Consider the following 15,053-nt stretch of genomic DNA (forward strand, 5'->3'; position numbering starts at 1 on the left):
TCTTTCCGTCTCTCTTTTCAAAAAAAAAAAAAAAAGAAAGGTGGTCTCCCTAGCTAAATACACAGCAAATGAATGAATGGCTAAATAAACTTATCCTCCCTATGTAAGGAAGTGGGATCAATGTGGTAATGACAAGCAAGAATGATTTCTTTATCCAGGGAACTTCCATTTTGGATAAAGAACATCAAGTTTGTTCTTTATCCAAAACTTCCATTTTGTATAAATCACATTACGGCAAGAGAAGTTTGTCTGAAACTTCCATTTTGTATAAATCACATTAGGGCAAGAGAAGTTGCCCTGTTGTTTTCTTAAAGACACTTATTTTAACTTTTAATAATATTTTGGACGGGAGGAACGAAGTCTTGGTATTGAAGCAGGATATTTCCCTGACCTCTTCGCAGACTTGTGACGGGTGCCTTGTTTACTTAGCCCACCACTCTCGGCCCCTTGCAGGAGGGAGCATGTAATGAATGAGTATGGGACCTGGAGTGAGCAGGTGCTGGAACTGGCCAGCTGCTTAGACTGGCAGGAATGAGCTCTGTGCAGGCCCCGCAGCAGCATCTAGGTGGAGGTGCCTGTAACTCCCGAAGCCCCAGAGGGTGTGTTACAGTACTCTTTTAGTTCTGCTGTCCATGGATGGCTTAAGTGTTAACAGTTTAGTGGGCCCTTTGCCTTTTTGCATGAGGCAGCTGCCCTCCACCAGCAAGGGCAGAAGGCCAGTGTAACAGCCTTTTGTATCTGCACTCATAGCTACCAAGCCTTGTCTGGCACCTAGAAAAAGTGAGGTTGCATGAACGAATTGAAGGATGGTAAATGGCGGGGAGTTTATTGCCAGTGAACATGGCTCTTAGCGGGAATGGGAGCTGAAAAGGGAATGGAACAGGTAGGTAATCTTCCCCTGAAGTCTGCCTGGATTCTTCTCCAAAGTTATGGCAGTAAACTGTCTCTCCAAAGTCGACATTTCTCTCCAACGTCCAGCTGTAGTCACGTCTACTAGCTAAGTCTGGGGTTTTTTTTTCTTTATAAGCATAGGGGTGGGCTGGCGTGGGGCAGGACCATGGGTGGTTTAGGAAAAGGCAACATTGGAGTGGAAAAACGGATATAAGTTTTCACTTTGGACTGTGGTTTCAGGGTTTTTGGCTTATGGGGTTCTGCCAGGGACCTGCCCTTTTCTGCCTAGAATTTCTTTTCCCCCCTTCCCCTGTCACCGTGTTGCCCAGGGTAGTCTCAAGCTCCTGGGTTCAAGCAGTCCTTCTGCATGAGCGTCCTAAGTAGCTGGGATTATAGGCATGCAGCACCACACCCAGCAAGATGCTTATTTTAGGTAATAGTCTGATGGCAGGAACTGCCTATTATTTTAGGTAATAGTCTGATGGCCACTGATCTGATAGTCTAGATTTGCAACAGTTACAGATGTCGTTTCTTTCCTAAGGACCTCTCCACTGAACTCTTGGTATAGTAAAAGAATATATACCCAGCACTCTGAAACTTGCTTTCTCTCAATGGCAATTGTCTGTTATAAGAATCCCCTCGAGCAGTGAACCTAGTATGCAAATTTCTGTAATATTACATTTATGTCAAAGTGATGAAAATGTTAAGTCCAGAAACTGTATTAATCTGATTAATTAAATGTGTGTCTATTTTAAAAGTTATTTCTCATCATTGAAAAGTTATGAAATGGTGTCATTTTCATGTTAGTAATGGCATATTAATATTGTCCTGAAATTATATCAGTTTCAAAGAACAAATCTAGTTCTTATAGGTACATAATTTTTTAGAAGAAAAAAGAAGTAAGCCATATTAAAGAAGGTTAACTCTGAGCTATCTGGAAAAGTCTCTCCTCCAAATAACTGAGCTTTCACTGTCATTTATTTTTCTGAAAGCTGATTGGTTCATTCTGTATTTTAAATATGTCAGATAATACCGCATTAATGGATTGTTGTTTTTGGATATACTGTTACTTCAGTTACACTAGGAAACTCAGTGTTTTAAGATAAGATATCTAGGTTTTTTCTATTATAAAAAGAGCAGATGTTCACTAAGAAATTGGGCAGAGCAGGAAAAAGTAAGAAGATAAATTTCAACAGCCTAACTTTCACCCAAAGGACCATATTTATCTTGCTGTATAGTTCTTTTTGATTTTTTTTTTGCATATTTTTCCTTTTTCCTGTACTTTAGATGTATGTTGGTAAGTTTCTTTTCAATTATAACTTTGATCTTCTAGTCTAGGAGGTGACCACCATTCTTGCCCCTTTTTCTTGCTTCTCACTGGCAGACTTCCATCAGCTCTTTCTGTTCTCAGCATTCTATGAACCGCACTGATGACCTAGAACTTGTTCTTAAAATTCTGAAAGCAATCACAGCTTGATTAATCAAATAGACACCTGGGGAGAACTCTGTGGTCTATGGACACCTGTGTTAATTTATCTGTAACACAGATCCATTACTTGTCTTTTTCTTTTTTTTAATAAATTTTATTTATTTATTTTTTTTAAAGACAGGGTTTCACCATGTTGGTCAGGCTGGTCTTGAACTCCTGACCTCAGGTGATCCGCCGGCCTCAGCCTCCCAGAGTGCTGGGATTACAGGTGTGAGCCACCACACCCGGCCTGTCTTTTTTTTTTTTTTTTTAAAGACAGTTTTCCAGAATGCAAGGGTCAGATATCTTCCACCTTAGGAGGATGCCGGAACGGAGCAAAATTCCACTGGTCACCTGAACAGAGAGCAGACACAAGCATTGCTTGTTTTACCTTACTTGTGTCCATTGCTTTACTTTGTGAAGGCTTTGCCGAGGACCATTGTGAATTGTTTTCAGCTATTTTCATGTCAGATGCTCATGATACATTTTTAATAGCCCCCTCATGAATCCTGTTAGTCACTTCTTTCCAATATAGAGGCACAATGTGGATTAACTCAGATGTATTGGAAAATAGGATGGAATGAGATAGGATCTTTTATTGTCTCTGCTTTTGAGGTAGAAGCAAAACTGTAACCATTTTTTTTTACTTTTATTTATTTTTTTAATATTGTACTTAAATTTTCCCAGGTGATACTACGTACCCCAAGTCAGCACTTTGAACACTTGGACATCTATAATATCACATAGTAAAGTGATAGGAGATGGGGCTAAGCTATTAATGGCCTTTAGACTTCACCTTTAGACAGAACCTAATCTGGAAGGCTTTGGGAAGTTGTGTTAATCCCCAGCACACTCTGGTGTTTGCTTATGACTTGTCTCTTACTTTAAAAAAAAAAATTGGGCCAATTTAAGTGTTTGGTTAATGTGGGTCTTAAAGTATTCTGCTATCTTTTTTCCTTTTTTGGAGACAGGGTCTTGCTCTGCCACCTAGACTGGAGAGCAGTGGCACAATCATAGCTCACTGCAGCCTCAAACTTCTGGGCTCAAGAGATCCTCCTGCTTCAGCCTCTTGAGTAACTGGGACGGGAAGTGCATGGTACTGCACCTGGCTCATTATTTTTTTATAGAGACAGGATCTCATGTGTTTCCCAGGCTTTTAAGTGCCTGGCAAACTTTGTGTTCTGTTTACATGATAGACTTTATTTCATAGGCTTTCCCTTCTCTTTATTATGCCTGGATTAGTACATGTCTTAGGTATAATGGACTGCTTTCCAAAATTTGTTTTATAAATCAGATGTTTGGGTTTCAAAACAGATTTTCCCATAGTAATTATGATAACACGGTACTTAGACTAAAACCTTTCAAAGCAGATTGAAAAGGTTCACTAAAACCTTTCATAAATCCTATAACTGAGTATAATATTTAGCTAGAGTTCTCGCCCGGCTTTTTTGTCAAAGATTCTTTATGCCCACCCCAGCATCGTAGTCCTCTTAATATGGAAAAATGCAATAGTAAGAAAGAACTGTGGTAGCATTGGGAGCCATCTCTCAGCTGCCCTACTCCCTTTCTGCTTCTTTGGGTCGGGGGTTAGGATCTGTCTAGTGACATAGGTAAGACCGGCTGTGAATTCAAATAAGCCAGATGCATTTTTATATATTAAGTATATCCACTGAAGAAGTTCTAAATTTATTTTAGGACCATAATAAGAACCCCTGGTCTGACATTAATTAACCTGCATTGAAAAGTAGAGCTACTCAAGAGGAGTAAAGAATTTGGCAGTTCATTGAACTGACTTAATTACAAAGCAGGCTTTCCAATGAATATTCAGCTCCAATGAATAAATCAGCTCTATCCCTTGGTGCTGGGTGCTTATGGAATAATCACAGTAAGGGGTTTGGGTTAGCCTGAGAATTAGATGTTTGGCAATGAATGAGTGTGGTACATATTGTATGAACACCAATTCTTTTTAAAAGTGATCAGATATTACTAGAAAGTAGGTGGAAGGGAGAGTATTACAGATAGAGACCAGCATATTGAAAGCACTGCCTCACTCAACTTTTTACATCTGAAGCAAGAATGTCCAACTTATTACCCTGGAAACTTAATATATATTATGAGATTGTGCAATGACCAGTACAGTGTAAGCATTGAAAAATCTGATTTAATTGGCAAAACTGATATGTTCACTTTGGCTCTAACTATATAGGATTTGGAATTATAAGTGGGTGGGAAGTGGTGGACAAACAGATAAAGAACTTAAGGGGAAGTTAACCAAGGGACTCAATATGATTTCCTCTAATTTCTCTGCTCTTCAATGTCAGCCAGTGCTCCTCAGCAGTGCTGAAAAATTGAGATATTTAAAACTGAAAAAACAAGAGGCCTTGTTCTTTACAAGGCTAAAGATAATATAGGGTCCTATAGCACTGCCAGCCTGTGTAATGCAGTAGAGTAAGTCCTCACTTAATGCTGTCAGTATAGTTCTTGGAAAGTGACTTTAAGTGAAACAACATACATGAAAATCAGTTTTACCAGAAGTTAACTGATATAAACAAAGGTTATGTTCCTATGACATACTTCTGATCACAAAAATATTATCAAACTTTGTATAAAGACCCGACATATTTCTGATATTAAACATTGAAACAAATGTGAGCTAGGCATGTATTGAAGAAAGATTAATGAAAACCAGATGATTACCCCATATTTAGTGAATCAGTGAGTGATGGTCATAGTAGTCATGTGTAAAATCAAGGGATAAATGTTTGCAAAGTAAAAATTGTAAGGAGTATGTCCTCCCAACCCACAGTTCAAAAGCAAATTGTAACAATTACAGTGGTTCGCTGAACACTTGGATACTGTATCATTGATTGTCATGCATTTGTATGATTAGCATATTCTTTATGAATTTGTATTGTACCATAATTTGTACTCATTGATTTTCTAATGTGCTTATTCCAGTTCAGATCAAGGGTGGCTGGAGCCTGTCTTGGCAGCTCAGGGCACAAAGCAGGACCCAACCCTGGCCAGGGCATCAACCCATTGCAGGACATACTCATACACACACTGGCACTCACTCCAGAGGGACCATGTAGACACTCTGATTGCACTTCTTTGGGATATGAAAGTAAACTCGAGTAACTGGAGAAAACCCACACAGACATGGGGAGAACATGTGAACTCTACATAGAGGCCCCACTGGGAATCTACCTTTTCCTCATCAACATTATAATAAGGGGACATTGAACATTCAAGGACCTACTGTGCTTGAGAATCCACACTGCTGAGCTGGGGCCTCCTGTGTTGCCCGCATCATGGAAATAAATTAGTAGAGCAAATTGGGATGGCAAACCCAAGTTTCACACCCAGGGTGCCCAGGTTTGCTGAGGTGGGCAGTAGGTTGATAGCTGGTAAGTCTACCAACAATTGCCATGAAGGAGCCCAACCCATGTTTCCTGATCTCATCTGTTTCCAAAATCGCTCATGAACTCCCTAAACTGTCCATATTTTCCTGGCATCAGCTACCCCCAACTCTGCTACTTCCAAGTATTGTTGGCAAAGGAGATAGGCCCACAAACCACAGCATGATTTGCCCTAAATCCATGTTTCCTTCAATTTCTCTGTACTTGCTGGTTGAACAGGACCCAGCAATTTTAGCTGCCATAGTGACCAATAACCATTCCTATCTTGGTGATATCACTGCCTGAGTCATGTCATCTTCCAGGCTAGTGGTTTCCTCAGCTTTAAAAGGATGATTTGCCTTGCTGCTTCTAGCTCTAAATATGTGTGATGGAACTAGCTCCAACTGAAGACAGCTTCTGTCTTGAAATTGGGAAGGGAATGACAGAATGGGTAGGCCAGAAAGGGACTGCAGGTGTCATCCAGGCCAGACTTCTCATTTCCTAGATTAGGGCATTGGGTCTGCAGCAGGCGAGTGACCTGCTCAGAGACATATACCTCATTAGTTACTTATGGGTAAAGACAGCTTTGTCTTGGTTTTGCTTCTCAGAATTCTTGATTAGTGTTGGAAATAGCTGCTCAGTGCCGCAAAATAAAATCAGCATTGAGACAAAGGGTCTTTCAGCAAAGCAATTTTTACTTCCTGATCTGCAAGAAGAGTACTCTCACTAGCCATCTTGCCATGAGAGTACAATGAATAAAAGAAAACAAACAAATTTATTCCTTACACATTTGAGGTCATCCTTACTGCTGTGTCTGATTTCCGTTGGCTGGAGCCAGCCCTCACAATCTAAAGTAAAACCTTATTGGCTAACATCTGAAAACTTTTCTAAACAGGTAAAATCAGTGGAGAGCTGGGACATGCCTGTGAGCACATCCAGCACAGATATGTTGGTTAAAGTACAAGGACATAGAGTGTACTACGTGCCTGGAAGCAAGCATGACATGTCTAACAGCTACATAGGATAGGGCTTAACAAAGTCATTAGCACACTTATTTTTTAAGAAGAAAGGAAACTTTAAAAAGGAGCTTTTCTACTTCCGACAGTTAGTATTATGTGTATTTACTCTAAAAGTAATGGAACATGAGTTTCTCCACTAGATATCATACTGCATAGTGATGCCTGCTTGAACTTTTTTTCTTGTTTATCAACTAACTACCTCCTATGATACTTTTAAAGACTGGAATGGAATCCTTAAAGGTAAAAATGTCTCATAGTTATTTGTTTAAGTAAACATAATTCAGAGGCTGGGGCAGTGGTTCACATCTGTAATCTCAGCACTTGGAAGGCATAGGCAGAGATTGCTTAAGACCAGGAGTTCAAGACCAGCCTGGGCAACATAGCAAGAATTAATCCTACAAAAAATAAAAAATTAGCCAGGTGTGGTGGCATGTGCCTGTAGTCTTACCTACTTGGGAGGCTGAGGCAGGAAGATTACCTGAGCCCAGGAGGTTAAGGCTGCAATGATCCACGATCGTGCCACTGCATTCCAGCCTGGACAACAGACCAAGACTTTGTCTCAAGAAAAGAAAAGAAAAATGAAATGACTGTTGATTGCAATTCAAAGCTTGGCCAAAAAGTATCATTAATACAGAGAATCGCAAAGTTTAATAGGAGTCCTATGAGAGTTCCAGGATTTCTCATTGTTGCCGCAGGTATGAACTGTTTAACATTCTGAGGAGCATTTGCACGTTAGTGGGGTCCCAGCTTTGTGGCACAATATATCTGACTTATATTGACACCCTGCACCTCCCCCTTTTTGCCCTTGAACTTTTCTTCAGAATTGCATTCTGCCATCCAAAAACAACATATTTTGAAGCTCTGTTTCCAGTTTGCTATGTAATCATGGCTTATTCACTTGTCAAATAATCCCTGTAATATATACTCTAATATATATTGATGGCCTATGAGGTGCCAGATGTTATTCTAGATACTGAGGATACACCAATGAATGAAGCAGACAGGACAAGTCCCTTATGGGACTTATATTCTAGAGGGCTGGAACAGAAATAGAATGGATATCCAGGTATGGTGATTATCATAGCCAAAAAGTGTTGAGTGCTTTCTAAGTGCCAATTAGTTATCAATGGTTTACATAAGTGTACAAATGCAATGCTCACTGTAATTCAATGAGCCAGGCATTTTTTTCCTGATTTTGCAAATGATAAAATTATATCTGGTAATTTTCTCCACATTTTCTAACTAGTGATTGATGGAGCTTGGATTTGAACCCACACATTTGGCTCAAAATCTATGATCATAAGAGAGAAGTGTAATTATAGGAGTCTCTCCCCAGTGTATTGGCTGCTGTTTTGTGACTGTACCTAAGTTTGTAGGAAATATTTTATTCAAATGGCCAGTTGTTTCTACAGCTATTTTTATGGCTTGGAGAGGAGAAAAGAAAAGCCTAGAGCTCTGTCATCATATAAGAGTGTTTTTCCCATCTGTTTGACACCTCCTTTTTTTTCTAAACTTAGAAGATGGTATCATTATCCTTGTATCATTTCCTCCCAGGTCTTGATTGTGCAGATTCTAAGGCAGCTGACTTTATGCATATTCATTCTGGCTCAGATGTGAAACAAGTAGCTGCTCACCTTCACGTGGCTGTCTTGTGCTCCTTTGTGAATACGGGCAAGTCTTTTGCTCTCTGTGAGCTCCTTAAAGACCTTGGGTGCTGGTGGTTGTACTAATCATCTCCAGGGTTTGAGATTGGTGCTTCTTAAGACTAAGTCACCAAGAAAGCAGTTTCAGAAAGAGGAATGTCATTTGGCTGTAAAAATAAAACCACACTTTGGATATTATTTTCTGATGTTTGATTGCTTTAAAAGACTACATTTTATTCATGCTTTTTGTTCTGCCTTACTGTATACACAGGGGTCTTTGATCAATGAGGAGCTTGCCTCTGTGACCCACTAAGGAAATGTGAAATCTATTAACATCTTTTTTAGCTGTGCAATCAAGAATCATTTGTTGACTCAACCATTGAAAGGGCGAATTGGCACTGGTTGAAGAAGTAACATGGAGGCAGTAGAAAGACTCTTTGCATTGAGAAAATTTTTTTCCTTTTAAAATTAATTAATATGTCAAGTACAGAGAATGATAGAACACATGTCCTCTACTCATTGCTATGAAACCTGTTATTGCACTTTGAATCTCTCATACCAACCCTCTTTTTCTGCATATCTGTTTCATACTATTTTACAAGTATATAATAGTTTCATTTACTATCTTGACCCTCACTAAAAGGAAGATCCATGAGGGCAGAAATTCCTGACTCCTTGGTTCACTGCTATGCCCACCCACCCCCCACATTATTTAATCATTGTTCTCAGTATTTATTATGTATTGCTCAATATAGATTAATTGAATTTTACCATGTTTGCTTCATTTTATGAACAGAACACTATTGGGGTTCCCTCTCCAACTGCAAAGCCTCCCCCAAATCAAATTTTCTTCCTTCCATAAATCCTTAGAGTAATCACTATTGTGGATTTGGTGTTTATCATGTTTTGTATATGTTTTTATATCTTAGTACATGTTTCTTTACCTCCATTAGCCAGTATGTAGAGTTGTTCGGGAGCTGTTGTTGAGTTATTTATATGAATGGTCATACAACCCTTCTGACTTACTGTATGGGAAAAGCCCGGAAGAGTAACTGTAAGCTCAGAACTGTAAGGTTCAAGCCCGGAAGAGTCCTGATATGACTAGTACCCTAAACTCCCCTAAAGACCTCTCTAAGGAAGACTTTCCACATGCCATGAGTAAATGCTGAAGCAAGGAATGCAGTTCATGGACCAGACAACAATTAAGCATTAACATCCAAGAATGAATCTGTCTAGTTTTTTTTCAGTTAAAGTTTAAGAACTAGATATACTTAATATGTTTATGCCAGAAAATTGGCCGTATGTTTGCAGTTTTCCCCAACAAAAGGGGTCCTAATTGTTCAATCAAAAAATGTGTTAACAAAGTATAAGTGGCCTGACATTTTGCTAATACTTTTTTTCTTCCTTTAGTTGAGACGGGAGAAGATTGACCTTGAAAATACATTAGAACAAGAACAAGAAGCACTAGTCAATCGCCTCTGGAAAAGGATGGATAAGCTTGAAGCTGAAAAGCGGTTTGTTTAGTTTGCTGTTCAATATAGGGTTTGTGTGTGTGTGTCTAGAGTGCTGTTGTGGGTGTTACTGAGAGATAGCAGCAGACACTTTAATTCCTTTGGTGATTTGCATCATTTTAATCTGCCAAAGGGAAAATTAAATGTTGAAAGCCTTGGAACTAGTCCCATGTTGGACACCTCTTTATTCTTTGCTATCACATTGTCCCTGTAGAATTTCTTTTCCTTTGGTGTGGTCATGGTGCTATTGTTCACCTTTAAATTATTTTCAAGGATGACTGCAATTTCAACTTTCCACCTTATTGAACTGGTTTCTTCAATTGTTTTCTTACATATTTTTTTAATTTTGTTTCTTCCCTCCCCAGCCTTAACGTTTTTTTCTTTATTTTTTTTTCTTCTTCAGTTTTATTCTAAAGTACATAGGGTATATGATGTACTATTGTTTATACATCTCTAAAATTTGCTTCATTAGGAAGGCTGAGGTTTTAATAGTAAAATTGTTTTAAAACCTATTGTAAAGAAATACCTTTACATACTTAAGGCTAGGATTCTTTGTATAAAATATATATACTTGGAAGTGGAATGTCACTCAACAGCAAACATTTCTTAAACCCTTTGGGCAAGATAGGCCTTTATTTTCAAGCACTGAGTACTTAGGCAGTGTGTCAGGCAGGGCTTGTGAGAATGGGAAGAAGATTCTGTATGTGGAATGTGTGTATGGGTGTAAAAAATGAGTTTCTTAAAAATGGTCATTAATTCATTTCACCAAGATCTTTTGTTTGCTACCCAGAGTCCTTCTGCTTTAAGTTGTTGGTTTGGATGCATTTTTGTAAATTGTTTTGAGTTCATGTCTACACTTGCAAAATATAGGCATACTGCATAGGTTTAAGAAAAGTGAATATTTTATGTAATAAATGCAGGGACCATTATAATATTTAACACACTAGTTTTCTCAAGGGTAGACCGGGATGGAGGAACTCAGTTTGCTCTTGGACAAACTCAAAGGTACAAAGTTAACAACAAAACAAGACAAAAACCCCAGCAGCAATGGAAAGGGATCTAGAGATCTGTTGCCAAAGGAAGACTTCGTAGAAAATAGTTGGAGGTTTTACATGTGTTTGTACTAAATTATTGGGTTGAACAATATGGAATTTTTCATTTTCTGGTCAAAGCTATTGAATGTCTGCATTTTATATTCTTGAACATAAAAATAATTGGTAAAGAAGGTGGCACTACCAATTATTAACCTGATCATTTTGGTTTTGTTTTTAACTTCTTACCTCTGCTGTGGCCAAAAGCAAAGGGCCCCTAGTCTAGTTTGCCTTGCCCTTACAACAGGTTTTGCAGGAGGGAATTTTAGAAGTTGAGTGTCTGTGTGACTTTACCCTCCAAGGAGGTTCATAATAGCTTAGAAGCTTTAATCAAAAGCTATAAGAAGGTTGAATTCCCTCAGCATCATCATACAGTAAACCCAAAAAGTTGAACATTGAGTCAGCAGATATTCTGAGTACATACTGTATTCCAGGCATAATTATCAGATCCAGGTGTTAAATAAAGACTGTTCGGTATTTTTTAATTACCAGTAGTCATTTAAAGGAAAAAAGGAGAGTAGAGTCAGCTCTGTCTTTTGACCTGCAATACCAGGTAAGAGTAACCAGAAGTTTGATGTAAAATGGGCAGAGAAATTAAGCAACCCTGTGAATTCTGGCAGTAAATAGGAGCTTGCTTTCAAAACAAACCTGCTAGCTAGTATGTTGTTTTGTCTTTCTAAGGCAAACTGTTTGTCATTGTTGGAATTTTTCTTTTCAATAAAGAATCCTGCAGGAAAAATTAGACCAGCCCGTCTCTGCTCCACCATCGCCTAGAGATATCTCCATGGAGATTGATTCTCCAGAAAATATGATGCGTCACATCAGATTTTTAAAGAATGAAGTGGAACGACTGAAGAAGCAACTGAGAGCTGCTCAGTTACAGCGTACGTAGCCTCTGGTTTCACTGGTTTTGTAACCCTAGAGTTAATAACCTTACCAAATGCAGGCTGATACCAATATTGAATTACCACTGAATTTGCAGTCATTAAATTCATATATCACTGATGCATGTTTACTTAAGTTTATCATCCTGGAATGGATTCTTTTTTTTTTTTTTTTTGAGTGTTATAGTAGGGGAGAACAAAACCATTTAGAATACTTCCAGAAAATAATTCAAGTAATTTCAGGAGCATCCAAGATCACAGGTAACATTTTTAATCTTCTCTCCCATGTTTATATCTAGGATTGTGCTAACAAAAATATTGCAGCAGACCTCAAAGCGCTTTCAAAATATTAAGGCAGAGAGTAGTGTTTACCTTCCTTACTGCTACATTCAACCTTAGCTGACATTTGTTCATGGTATTTGAGGAGTAAATGCTTTTGAAATTTATACTCAGTATTTTGGAATAAGCCAAGATGTTAAGTTGAAAAATCAAAGGACTAGAGTTCTGAATACCTGCTAGGTCGCTGTGTATTTTCTTGAGTCCCTCCTATTTGCTTGTTCGGCTGTTCCAATTTATTTTTCTGAACAGATAATTCAGTGAAAGGTTTGCAGTGAAAAAAATAGGTCTTTGTCTTTTTCCTAGTCTCTAGCTACCCTGCTCCCACAATTATACATTTGTACTGTATTTTTCCAGATATATTTGTATATAAACTTATTTATACAAATACAGTTTACCCTTGAACAACATGGGTTTGAACTGTGCTAGTTTGCTTATACTGTAGATTTCTTTTCTTTTCTCTTTTTTTTTTTTTTTTGAGATGGAACCTGGCTCTGTTGCCCAGGCTAGAGTGCAATGGTGCGATCTCAGCTCATTGCAACCTCCACCTCCTGGGTTCAAGTGATTCTCCTGCCTTAGCCTCCCTAGTAGTTGGGATTACAGGTGCGCACCACACTCAGCTAATTTTAGTATTTTTAGTAGAGCTGGGGTTTCACCATGTTGGCCAGGCTGGCCTCGAACTCCTGACCTCATGACCTTCCCACAGCCTCCCAAAGTTCTGGGATTACAGGCATGAGCCACCGTGCCCGGCCGGATTTTTTTTCCAATACGTACAGTTGTCCCTTCTTATCTGCAGGTTCTGCATCCAAAACCAAAGGTGGGTGGATAATACAGTCTTCATGGGATGTCAAACATGTAGATGTGGAAGGCTGACTTTTCCTATCTATGGGTTCCTCAGGGCTGACTGCAGGACCAGAGTATGCACACATATTGGTATACTTGTGGGTCAGGGATTCTGAGGGACAACTGTAGTAACACAATGAACACTTTTTTACACCTTTCTCTTTTCGCTTACAATGCATTGTAGTTTTTCCCCCTGCTGTTATGTACAGAGCTGCCTTCATCCCTTATTTAAAGGCAGCAATTTAATTGATTGTATGGATATGCCATAATTTAGTCCTATACCAGTGGACCCTTTTTGGTTGCTATGCTACCACCTCAATGAACGTCTCTATACACAGGTTTCTGGGCTTTGATACCTGTGTAAGAACACCTTCAGGATAGATTCCAGGAAGTGGATTTGTGGGGCCACATGGAATGTGCATTTTTAAAAGTTCAGTGGTTCTTACCTTTGTTTTCTTCTCTGAAGTTCCTTACAAATTCTTGTGCTATGGAGCATCTAGGATGGTGCATCAGCATCATCCCTGGAGCCTGTGAGAAACATGATGTATTACTTTTCTATTTCTACTATTACAAATACCACAAAACTAGAGGCTCAAAACAATACACACTTAACATTTTACAGCTCTAAGATGGGACTCACTAGGCTAAAATCAGGGTGTCATCAGGGCTGCCATTCTTCTGGAGGTTTGTGGGGAGCCTGTTTCCTCACCTTTTCCAGCTCTAGAGGCTGCCTGCATTCCCTGGCTTATGGCCCCTTCCTTGCAGTTGTACCACTCCACCTCTGCCTCTGTTGTTGCATCTTCTTTTCATTCTGATTCCCCTGCCTCCCTTTATTAGGGTCCTCGTGATTACGTTGGGCCCATTCTGATAATCTAGGATAATCTACCCATCTCAAGGCCCTTAATCACATCTGCAAAGGCCCTTCTGTCAATTGAGGTTAGTAGCGTTTATAGGTTTTGGGGATTAGCATGTGGGCATCTTTAGGGAATCACGATTCTAGCCCTATACAGATTTCTGGACTTACTCCAAGGAGTAAAAAAGGAGTATATTTTTTTAAAAATTAAGTAATCCTACTTTGGGAGGCCAAGATGGGTGGATCACGAGGTCAAGAGATCAAGACCATCCTGTTCAACATGGTGAAACCCCGTCTCTACTAAAAGTACAAAAATTAGTTGGGCGTGGTGGTGCACACCTGTAGTCCCAGCTACTCGGGAGGCTGAGGCAGGAGAATTGCTTGAACCCAGGAGACAGAGGTTGCGGTGAGCTGAGATCGCGCCATTGCACTTCAGCCTGGGTAACAAAAGCGAAACTCCATCTCAAAGAAAAAATTAAGTAATCCTGATATAGACCTCAGGTTGATAATTACTATGTGTGTTTGGTGAAAGTCACTGAGATAATGTTCTCAAATATTTAATAAGATGTTTTATGAGTTTTTACCACGTGGGTGCACAAACACCTTTTAGCACCTTCCTGAGCTCTTTCCAGGGCTGTCAGTTTGTGATTTTCTTTCTCATTTATAATGCTTCGTTGTGACCCTAGCAAAAATTTAGAAGGCATATGGGGAGAATTCATTCTTACTACTCTATCCATACTGCACTATTAGGTCTCTGAAGAGACTGCAGATACTAACAGGCATTTGTATGTGCTATTTCGGATTTTGTAGGACAGAGAAAGCTGAGCTAAAGAAGCAGCAAGTGGCACTTAGCTGCTTGCAGTGGTTGGATTGGGCCTAAAGGGTGTTTTAATGACTTTTCATCCTCCATTCCTTGCATTCTCCTTAGGTTAGATGACGTGGGCCTCTTTTGGATTCAGCTGTGCGAGGTGGCTCCTCACCCTCCAAGCCTGACTGCATCTGAACTTGAACCTCTCTCTCAACAGTTCTCAGCAATATTTGAACAGTGGAATCTCCTGGCCAGCATTTAATAGATCAGTGGCTAGGACTCATTCTTGGGATTCTGACTTAATTGGC

The 15,053-nt window shown here is 39.3% G+C and overlaps 1 protein-coding gene across 1 annotated transcript in view; it reads left to right on the forward strand.

The window, feature by feature from the left end:
* CCDC6 (coiled-coil domain containing 6) overlaps positions 1 to 15,053 on the forward strand; it is a 114,831-nt gene that overhangs the window by 80,045 nt on the left and 19,733 nt on the right. The window contains exons 4-5 of the mRNA XM_002756339.6: positions 9,830 to 9,933; positions 11,745 to 11,905. Coding sequence (XP_002756385.1) covers positions 9,830 to 9,933; positions 11,745 to 11,905 — 265 coding nt within the window. The remainder of the gene's footprint in view (positions 1 to 9,829; positions 9,934 to 11,744; positions 11,906 to 15,053) is intronic.

Source organism: Callithrix jacchus, chromosome 12 (assembly GCF_049354715.1).
Source record: "Callithrix jacchus isolate 240 chromosome 12, calJac240_pri, whole genome shotgun sequence".
Taxonomy (NCBI): domain Eukaryota; kingdom Metazoa; phylum Chordata; class Mammalia; order Primates; family Cebidae; genus Callithrix; species Callithrix jacchus.